The 11,949-nt window shown below is 31.1% G+C and overlaps 1 protein-coding gene across 4 annotated transcripts in view; it reads left to right on the plus strand.

Annotated features, from left to right (window-relative positions):
* stai (stathmin) overlaps positions 1-11,949 on the plus strand; it is a 578,970-nt gene that overhangs the window by 561,070 nt on the left and 5,951 nt on the right. For 3 of the 4 annotated variants that reach the window (XM_075293926.1, XM_075293925.1, XM_075293927.1), the window contains one exon: positions 4,479-4,634. The exons of the other annotated variant lie outside the window; for it this stretch is intronic. In XM_075293926.1, the coding sequence (XP_075150041.1) occupies positions 4,479-4,634 (156 nt within the window). The remainder of the gene's footprint in view (positions 1-4,478; positions 4,635-11,949) is intronic. 4 annotated transcript variants of the gene reach the window in all.

Here is an 11,949-nt window from a genome sequence, read left to right on the forward strand (position 1 = left end):
AAGCTGGCGGTACGAGGCAAGTCATTGCAAGGCACAGTGATGTAATTAACTAGCATACTAACCTTGTATACAAAATGGTTCAATCCCTGTTTCTGCCAAACACCATACATTTTTCAGTGGTTGTTTATCCGCTTTCAGTAATGCTCGTGACATTTCTTAGTGTTTCAAGCTTCTTGGTGTGGTTTCACCGCAATTGTCTACAAAAACAGGATGTCCCTTGTCTTTAAACTAAACATGGAAAAAATGAAAAAGTTTTCACCAAAACTTTTTATTATATCAAGTGTCACATTTGATCCTTCTCTCTCACTCTTTTCCTGGTTTTTGGAGTAAAAAAACGACCTCCATTTAAAAAATCTGACAATTAATAAAGATTCTTTCCATACACTCAAAAAAAAAAGTTTACCTGGATCCAAAGATTTTGACCTTCTCTTAAGGATTTTGGTATTGATTTCGAGCCAACGATGCGGCTTCTTTAAAATGAAAACATTTTTAGCGACCTATCTGGGCTTAAATCAAGGATCAATGAAATTAAAATTAGGATTCTGATCTCATTTATCGAATTTTCATTTTCTTTTCGCGGTATATCAATAAAGCTATTCACGTACAAACAAATGCCACACTCAAAAAAAAGTGAACTCTCTATTTCACTAAAGCCAATTTAACTTTATTTTAGTTCATGGAATTATTATGTTTGGAGAAAGTTTCATTTACTCTAATAATTTTTTGCGTACGTTAGTTAAATGAACTAAAAAATGGGAAAAAATTATCCTATAATTGAGCAAAAAGATTTACTAAATTCGCGCTTCCCACAAAATAGTTCATTATTTCTTTAAATTTGTAAATTTTACCAAAACTGCGTTCATCATGAACTTCGTATGTCACTAAAGACATTCTTGCATTTTTTAACTCCAAGTTTTTCCTTCAAACTACAAAATTTTCTTTGACAAGTGAAAAAAATTAATTATACCTAATAAATTTTCATGCATTTGTTGAAAAATATTTACTTATTTTTGTGATATCGGCGACATGCCAGCGTTTGTAATACTGTTTAGTTAAAATTTTCTAAAAATATTCAAAATTTTCTAAAATTAACCAAAAATTTTCTTCCTGGTGGGTTCACTGTTTTTTCAGTGCAGTTTAAAAATCCTTATTATAGCGGATACCTCAAAGTAAAATTTTTTTCTTAATTCAAAAAAAAAAAAAAAACTTTAAACCAAAGATACTACATCCCCAAAATAAGTCTTAGTCTATATTTGAAGCTTTTTTATCTTAACTCTAAATATTCAATATTTCAGTTAATTTAAGGACGATTTCTTTAAATCCAAAATGTGTTTTTTTATTTTATGGAAAATTTTCCTTAGTTCAAGGACTTGCGGCTTTAACGGAAAGACGCAAATTTACAAAATTTGTGTCCTAAATTTAATGGAAAATTTTTTGAAGTAAAGATTATAAACTTTGTTTTAATTAAAATGTCATTATTTTAAAGAAATTTGTCCTTAACGTTTTGTATATTGTGCATCCTAAAATTTAGGTTGCGTAATCTTTAATATCACGTAAATATTTTTTCAGTGTACACAGACATAAGGCTTGTTTTCTTTTAGTATAGATGCAGCATTTGTATGGGCAAGAAAATGATAAAAATAACGCTTTGATTTGAAATCAAAAATCTGTAGATTTTACCCCCATTTTTGAAATCATTAGAAAAAGTAATAGGTTGGCTGATAAGTCCCCGGTCTAACAAAGAAAAACACATTTTTTTGTCAAAATTCGTTTTTATTATTCAACAGAGTTCCCTTCAAGAGCGATACAACGATAATAACGACCTTCCAATTTTTTGATACCATTTTGGTAGTACTTCTTCGGTTTTGCCTCAAAATAGGCCTCAGTTTCGGCGATCACATCTTCATTGCAGCCAATTTTTTTCCATGCAAGCATCCTCTTGAGGTCTGAGAACAAGAAAAAGTCGCTGGGAGCCAGATCTGGAGAATACGGTGGGTGGGGAAACAATTCGAAGCCGAATTCATGAATTTTTGCCATCGTTCTCAATGACTTGTGGCACGGTGCGTTGTCTTCGTGGAACAACACTTTTTTTCTTCTTCATATGGGGCCGTTTTGCCGCGATTTGGACCTTCAAACGCACCAATAACGCCATATAATAGTCACTGTTGATGGTTTTTCCCTTCTCAAGATAATCGATAAAAATTATTTCATGCGCATCCCAAAAAACAGAGGCCATTACTTTGCCAGCGGACTTTTTAGTCTTTCCACGCTTCGGAGACGGTTCACCGGTCGCTGTCCACTCAGCCGACTGTCGATTGGACTCAGGAGTGTAGTGATGGAGCCATGTTTCATCCATTGTCACATATCGACGGAAAAACTCGGGTGTATTGCGAGTTAACAGCTGCAAACACCGCTCAGAATCTTCAACACGTTGTTGTTTTTAGTCAAATGTGAGCTCGCGCAGCACCCATTTTGCACAGAGCTTCCGCATATCCAAATATTGATTAATGATATGACCAACACGTTCCTCTGATATCTTTAAGGCCTCTGCTATCTCGACCAACTTCATTTTACGGTCATTCAAAATCAATTTGTGGATTTTTTTGATGTTTTCGTCGGTAACCACCTCTTTCGGGCGTCCACTGCGTTCACCGTCCTCCGTGCTCATTTCACCATGCTTGAATTTTGCATACCAATCAATTATTGTTGATTTCCCTGGGGCAGAGTCCGGAAACTCGTTATCAAGCCAAGTTTTTGCTTCCACCGTATTTTTTCCCTTCAGAAAACAATATTTTATCAAAACACGAAATTACCTTTTTCCCATTTTTTCACAATAACAAAAGTTGCTTCACAAAAGACGCTCTATCTCACAAACTAATTGACTTACAGACGTCAAATTTTGACTCGAATCATTTGAAGGTTGGTACTATATAAAAATAATATGCATTTAATACTAGCGACGCCATCTATGTGTCAGACCAAACTGTTACGTTTCTAAAACCCCAAGAAATAAAATCGTTAGATCGGTCTATATTGGGCCTATACCAACCCATGGACCGATACATCCCTATTTTCGACACACCTATTTCTGGTTCTAAAATACCTCTAGATTTTCAATTTCAGGCAAATCGGATAGAAAATACGTTTTCTAGAAACCCAAGAAGTAAAATCGTTAGATCGGTCTATATGGGGCCTATAACAAAATATCGATTGGGGATTTCGACACACCTATTTCTGGTTCTAAAATCGTTAGATCGGTCTATATGGGGCCTATAGCAAAACATCGATTGGAGATTTCGACACATCTATTTCTGGTTCTAAAATACCTCTAGATTTTCAATTTCAGGCAAATCGGATAGAAAATACGTTTTCTAGATACCCAAGAAATAAAATCGGGAGATCGGTCTATAAGGGGGGCTTTCGACAAACCTATTTCTGGCCCTAAAATACCTCTAGATTTTAGATTTCTGGCAAATCGGATAGAAACTACGTTTTCTAGAAACCCAATAAATAAAATCGTTAGATCGTTCTATATGGGGCCTATAACAAAACATCGACCGATGCACCCCATTTTCGACACACCTATTTCTGGTCCTAAACTACATTTAGATTTTAAATTTCAGGCAAGTCGTATAGAAAGTACAGTTTCTAGACACCCAATTTTATATTATAACTGCCGATTAGTTTAAGCTGCGGTCATTATGCGACATCTATACGGTTGACACTTGTTTTCTTGACAAAAGATCCATTTTCTTCCTTTTGTATTTCCTACTCTCCGTCAGTACTACGAATAATCTGAAAGTGGTGAAAGAAAAATTCTATTAGTAGCGTTTCACCACTATACCTTACCAGAGATATATTTTAAAGCTTATATTGGTTTGAAGCTGGATAAAATAAGACAAGTACATCGATTCTAAAAAATCAAAAATTTTTGCTCAAAATTGTTAACTTCCGGTTACACCGGAAGAATTCATAATTTTGTGTATTTAAGTTGAAATTTGCCACAAAATGTATAAAATTTTATTGAACCCTTGTCTTTATACAAAACTAGTTTAGGACAAATTTGTGGTTTAAATTAAATAAAAGGGGAATATGATATTTGGTCAAGCTGTTTCAGGAGATGGAAATGTATCCTACTTTAGAGATGGCAACTGTGATTTGTCTAAATTCAATTTTATGTTAATTAGTTATTGCCGTGTATTGTACAAATTGTAAAACTATTGATACCTTTACTCCTCCAACGACTATAATATGGAGATGATCCAAATTACTTTGCTGCTTCCTTACGCAATTTGTATTTGTTTTTTTTTTCTTTTTCATTATTTTATTATATGATATATATTTTCCCAATCCACTTATATATTTATATATATATTGTAAATATATATCTTGTCATTTCCCTTCATATTATCATCATTTCATTATCATTTTTTTGTATCTACAAACAAAAATCTTTTTTCATTAACAATTTTTTATAGAACACTGTCAAAATTGCTGAAATCAAAAATCAAATCGATCAATTGGAATCACAAAAAATTGAGGAGAAGGCCCGCATTATTGAAAATAAATTATATACCGCTGAACAAAATCGTGAAAAGGAGATTCAAAAGAAAATTGAAAAAGTTCATAAGCTCGTATGTTTAATTTGTTTTTTTAAATTATTTAATTATGTATAAATAAGTACAGACATTCATACACGTACATACATACATACATTCAATCTCATTCATGCCTATTTTATATTTACTTATTAGATTATTATTATTTTTTTATTAGTTTACGAGTTAAAATGTAATATTTTATTAATCATGGCTTTTTGTTAGATTAGAAGATTTTTTGTTTATTTAAAGTATTCATAACAATAAGATCATTGCTATTGACTGTCCGCCGCCATGTGTATCATATATATATATGTTGCAAATGTTTTTTTTATTTTTAATTTAATTTTAAAGAAATCTGTTGATAATTGGACATTTAAAAAAAAATAGGAATTACACCGTGGATCTTAAATAACAGAAAGGTCGGATTAAAAACAAAAGCTACAGAGTTCTACACCGACAAAAAAGTGAACTGTTTTATAGGAAGAATGAACTACCACGCAGCATGAAAATTGAACTAAATTTTACTCCACATTTTGAGATTTCCACAAAGCGTTGTTAGAACCAGGAAATTTTAATGCCCTGTTGTAATTTTTTAACTGCAGTTCACGAAATTACATCATCTCATAGAAGAAAAAATGAACTAAAAGTAAAGAAGGAAATCATTGGCGCCAAATCATGACCATTTTAACCATACAGTAGTTCGTTCTTACTATTTTTGGAAATCGTACGAAAATTTCCATTTGTTTTAGTTCATATTGAACTTATGTGTACGGTCATTGAACTTTATACTCACGTTTAGTTCATAAAATTTATGAGACATACTTAAAAAAAGTAAGATTTCATTAAGCTGTGGAAAATTTCGAGAAAAATAATAAAATTTAACTACAAGCAAATAATTTTTTTCCAATAAAAATAAGTTAAATTTAGCGTTACTACGGACATTTTTTTCTGTGTATACGTTGATCACATTCCGTTATATTCTATTGATTTGGGAAATAATTAAAAATAAATTTTATTTTGAAATAGGACGATTATTGACTAGTTGGTAAATTGTAATAAAATACACTCGAGGTTTATACAGAATTTGTTCAAAGACTTCCTGAATCGTACGTCTCTCTGACATATTGATTTGAACGATAATAGCAAAAGAAATCATATCTACATTAGATTACACCTCGTAGCTACCGTGGAGCAATGACTACCATGCCCGCCTTGCATACAAAGGTTTATGGGTTCAATCTCAGTTTCGACAGAACACCAAAAATGCTTTTTCTGCAGTGGATTTTCTCTGCACAGCAACGCTGGCTATATTTCAGAGTGTTTCAAATCTATATGTGGTTCAACAGTAAGTTGAAATACCGTTTGGACTCGGCTATAAAAAGGAGGGCCCTTGTCATTGAGCTAAACGTGGAATCGGACAGCTCTCAGTGACAAGAGAGAAGTTCTACATTGTGGTATCACAATGAATGGTCTAAATAAGCCTTAAATAACGGGCTGCTACCACGGTTGCCACAGTTAGTAGAATTCTACCAAAAATTGTCGATTTTTTACTCTTTGGTAGATTGGTAGAATTCTTGATGTTTTGGTAGATTTTGTAAAATATTCCACTCCAAATAAGAGGTACCTAAATTTTTATAGAAATAATATTTTTATAAAATTTCTTATACAAGTAATATTTTGAAAAATTTTTTTATTGAAATAAAATGTTTATAAAATTTCTTATAGAAATAATATTTTGAAAAAAATTTTCTATAGAAATAAAATGTTTATAAAATTTCTATAAAAATAAACTTTTTATAACATTGTCTAGAAATAATATTTTGACAAAATGTTCTATAGAAATAACATTTTGACAAAATTTTCTATAGAAATAGAATTTTAACAAAATTTTCTATAGAAATAAAATTTTGACAAAATTTTCTATAGAAATAAAATTTTGACAAAATTTCCCATAGAAATAAAATGTTGACATAATTTTCTATAGAAATAGAATTTTAACAAAAATTTCTATAGAAATAAAATTTTGACAAAATTTTCTATAGAATTTTAACAAAATTTTCTATAGAAATAAAATTTTGACAATATTTTCTGTAAAAATTAAATTTTGTCAAAATTTGTATAAAAATAAAATTGTGAAAAAATTTTAAATTAAAATTTTTATAAAATTAACATTTTGACAAAATTTTCTATAGAAATAAAATTTTGACAAAATTTCCCATAGAAATGAACAAATGACAAATTTCTTATAGAAAGGAAAAATTTCCTTCAAAATAAATTTGGTACATTTTTGTTAACATTTTCGTAAATTTTTGGTAAATTATTTTTGGCATGAGTGGCAACCGTGGCTGCTACTAAACCAGAGAGAATGAAAACACAAGAGGACGAAAATTTCTCTCAAAACAACAAATGTCAACCGTATAGATGTCGCACAATGCCTGCAGCTTTGGTATGACCGACGTTGCGGTCGAAGCGCTGTTTTGATAAACTGCCCAGCAAAAAAAATGGAAGTTCTTCCAAAGGCACAACTTCTTTAAAAGCACTTCCAGAGGATGCACTCCCAATGATGTTCTTTATTTTAACGACCCAGGAAGTTCTTTTCATTCAATTTTTTATAACATGCTTTTTTCATCATTTTAATGGGTAATTTAACTTTTTTTTATTTCAAATAGGTTAAAAACAGAGTAAGAATTCATAAAATGGTACAAATCATTCAAATTTTGTTGAAAAAAATATTTGAGGTTAAACGTTTCAGACAAGCGTTAGAATCCATTAAAAATTATAAAAATTATTTATTTGACAAAATATCACAGATTTTTTTCCAAAACATTGAAGTCGGATCACACCTAAAGAAGTGATGCAAATTCAGTGCAAAGGCTGTTGAAATGAAGGACTTCCGTCCTATGACAAGCCAATGTTAAATTCATCGCTTCTGCGTCAATTCCGGATCCAAAAAGAACATTTTCATCACATTTTTGGCGACGCTTTTTTTGCTGGGTGTTTACAAAGGCATCGGCAGTTATAATTTCAAATTATCTGCCAAAAAAATTAATGCAATGAAAACATTATATAAAAGAACATTTCTTTCTACAAAGTAGGGTTTAAATCCTATTTTCTTTACGTTTCGTAAAGTCGGCAGAGACGTGATCTGGGTGACGCCGACGCAAACTGTATGATATTTGAGAGAAGCGCCGACAAGAACTGCATGATATTAGAGAAATTTTCCTCATGACTGCCACCTACTGATGCAGTTTTGCTTCACAGTTTCGTACTCTTGTCTTTGTATTCTCTCTGACTAAACTTTACCTAATGCGCCTTACAGATTATCAGTTATTCCGGACGACGGTGCTTGTGTCGAACATATCCCATATATTGGCCACATTATAAGTTAAGTGCGAAGGCATAATCGATACTAGGGCTGTTTTCTTTTAGCACTGGATACCCTAAAGGCCGGTATGCACCTCTAGCGAAATTTTCGGTAGCAAAAATTTATTTAAGTCTACAACAAAAAAACAGGGCTGTGTACACAAATTATAAACCAGCTAATCGCTTTTAAAAATTGTTAATATATGTTCCAAACATTCCTCAAATAAATTGTTTATTATTTACAGACCTTTTAAAACTTTTACGCACACAATGATTGTAATAAATTAAATGTTTGCTGCCAAAACATGCTTTTGACAACCCTGTTATTTTCATTAGAGGTGCGTACCAGCTTACGAAATTGAACGCTACCGAAAATTTCGTTAGCATAAATAGCAATGCATTTCTTATGGGAATGAAATTTTTCGCTAGAGGTGCATACCGGCCTTAAGCCGTGAAGGACTAAAAGAAAACAGAGTACTCGTTTATCCAGGACATCTCAAAAAATATGCAGCACTGTCATAAGCTGTTTAAAAACAATCACAGAAAAGAAGTGAACTCTTGCATTTTTAATGTATGAAATGCTCAAATAGTAATAATACTGTACCACTTTGAATTCATGTTTTTCGATAAATTGGTCACAATAAATTGCTAAAGAAGCGTCACTTTATCAAAATACAATCTGGCAACAACGGCGCGACTTGCACTGATGAGTTGTTCTGGATAGAACACCAGTGCAACGATGTTCTGGATAGTCCATACAAATTTTGCATCCAGTGCTAAAAGAAAATAGCCCTACTGTTGCATGTTTATGCGCCGAGCAGACAATAAGTTTATCTGGACGACAGTGCTCGTGTCGAACATATCCCATATATTGGCCACATTATAAGTTAAGTCCGAAGGCATATTCGATATTGAATTGCTAATTTATGGGATCGATAACACATTTACCGATTATTTAGTCATCGCAGACAATTCGTATCGATAGGACACATTGTAAGATTCTTTACAAACACAGACATTCCGTCCGGAAAAACTTATAGTATATAGGACGCATTATAAAAAAAGGATTTCAAATCCAATTTTAGTAGATTACGAACCTAATAAAACAGATATGAATAAAATGTAAATTTGATGTTTAGATTGATTGTACGATTAATCTTATAACGATTCCGGATACTTTTTAATTTCATATATTAATGGATAATTGATCGACGCTGAGTAGACATATTTTGTCATATTTTGTGGCAAAATTTTCATATCAGCCTCTGCCGACATAAATGGGACAAATTCATTCTCTGGATATGAGATTCATATGAGTATTATTTTGCTTGAATCATGCTACATACTGCACAGCTTGATACCAAACTATTGCTTAATTATTGGCTATGCATTTCTTATATCATCATAGATGACAATTCTACACGAATTTTTCACTGCAAATCTGTATGATTAGAAATTTTCTTGACCAATGCGAATGCGGTTATATTTTGGTTTTCACAAAAAACTGATATTTAATGATTTCATAAAGTCATTATTACACAGAAAAAAAAATTCACAAACATTTTTCCAATTAAAGTCTTAATTGGAAAAATCAATTAATTTTTTAATTAATTTTTAATTAAAATTTTAATTTTTAAAAGTATTTTTTGTCTTCAATCACGAAATTAATTGATCCAATTAAAATTTAATTGAAATGTCTTCAATGATAGAAATATTACACAGAAAAAAATTTCACAAACATTTTTGCAATTAAAGTCTTAATTTTTAATTAATTTTTTAATTGTTGAATCAATTAAAACAACAAATTTTTTAATTAAAACAAAAATTAATAATATCAATTAAGTTTTTTATTGCATCAATTAATTTTTTATTTGACTTCCAATTAATTTTTTAATTGATGGATAATATCAATTAAAAAAATAATTGGAAGTCAATTAAAAAATTAATTAAAGCAATAAAAAACTTGATTGGTATTATTAATGTTTGTTTTAATTAAAAAATTTGTAGAATCAATTAAATTTTTAATTGATTCAACAATTAAAAATTAAGACTTTAATTGGAAAAATGTTTGTAAATTTTTTTTCTGTGTAATATTTCTCTCATTGAAGACATTTCAATTTAATTTTAATTGGGTCAATTAATTTCGTGATTGAAGACAAAAAATATGTTTTTTTTTTTGTGTAATATAGCAACTCTTTATCAACAGATTTCAGTGAATACATTTATTTTTTTTTTTTTTTTTTTTTTATTTTATTACTATTACAACTGAGCTATAACCCATCTAGTAATTTTACAATAGCAATTTTAACTCTAATATTTAACATTAGAAAGCATTTTTGTTGAGAAGTAATCCAGTAATTACACTCTAATATATTTAAACGTTTTTTTTTTTTTTTTTTTTTTTTTTTTGTTAATTGACTAAGTCCATTGGCACCGTCCTTCTAAGCCTCCTGGATGCTGAATAGTGAATTACAATATCTTTCAAGTCCGAATTTTCATGCGCATTTAATTTATCTGCATGCTTTTGGGCGTTGAGAGATATTTCTTCCACAATTGTTCTTATTTTTAGATCTCTATGTAGGTCACTATTTCTTATGTACCATGGAGCATTAACTATGGTGCGAAGTATTTGGTTTTGAGTCTTCTGAATCTTTTGAATTTCTGCCTTTGCTGTACAGCCCCATAGCTGTATGCCATACATCCATATTGGTTTTATCATTTGATTATAAATCAATATTTTATTTTGTATTGATACTCTATTGTCAGTTAGAATCCAGTAGACTTGCCTGTACTTTAGTTTTACTTCATTATTTTTCTTCTTAACATGCTCCTTCCATTTTATTTTTGCATCAAGCGTCATGCCCAAATATTTTGCATTATTTGAGAAAGGGATAATGTTGTTGTTTATGTATAGGGGGGTATGAGATGTGGTTTTATTCGAGAATATCATATGTACAGATTTATTTTCATTCAGTTTCATTCTCCATTTATTAATCCAATTAATAATAGCTGACAGAATAGTTTGTAGCTTATTAGTTGCTTCTTTTTCAGTTTTTCCGGAAGTTAGGATAGCTGTATCATCAGCGTATGTAGCAATTGTAGCATCAGGTGGGTTTGGGATATCTCTTGTATATAACAAGTATAGTACAGGGCCAATAACACTTCCTTGAGGAACTCCTGCTCGAATAGTTTTAAGAGTTGAGTATTCGTTGTCTTGTTTAACACGAAAATGCCGATTATCTAGATATGACTCCAATGTTTCGAAGTATTCTTTAGGTAGATCATTGTACAGTTTGAATAGTAAGCCTTGGTGCCAGACTTTATCGAAGGCCTGCCCTACATCAAGAAAAATAGCAGAACAAACGTTTTTATTTTCGATTGCTTTTTCAGCAACATCGATTATCCGATGAACTTGTTGAATAGTAGAGTGTTGAGTTCTAAATCCAAATTGGTGGCTTGGAATAAGTCGACGACTAGTCAGTATGGGGCTTAGTCTTTTTAAAAACAATTTTTCGAATATCTTTGATAATATTGGAAGAACTGATATTGGCCTATATGACGATAGCTCATTTTGTGGTTTTCCTGGTTTTGGGATTACTATTATTTCGGCTACTTTCCACTCAAGAGGAACATATCTCAATCGAAAACATGCATTTATAATGTATAAGAGCTTCCTTAAAGTCTTTTGTGTAAATTTTTTAATTATTTTTACAGTAATCAAATCATATCCGGCAGATTTTTTCGAGCTTAGGTCTTTATCAATGAGGTAAGTTAATTCTCCCATGGTAACAGGATGAATGCTCTCGGTATCAAGTTTTTCAGTTCTACGTAAGTTTTCACTTTGATTGTGTGCTTCTATTGGTCTGAAGATCTCTTCGAAATATGTCGCGAACAATTCAGCTTTTTCTTTAGGTGTTCTAGCCCATGACCCATCCATAGTTTTAATTGGTGCCACTTGTGGTACTGTTTGATTGAGATGTTTGGT

The sequence above is a fragment of the Haematobia irritans genome, chromosome 2 (genome assembly GCF_050003625.1).
Source record: "Haematobia irritans isolate KBUSLIRL chromosome 2, ASM5000362v1, whole genome shotgun sequence".
Lineage (NCBI taxonomy): Eukaryota > Metazoa > Arthropoda > Insecta > Diptera > Muscidae > Haematobia > Haematobia irritans.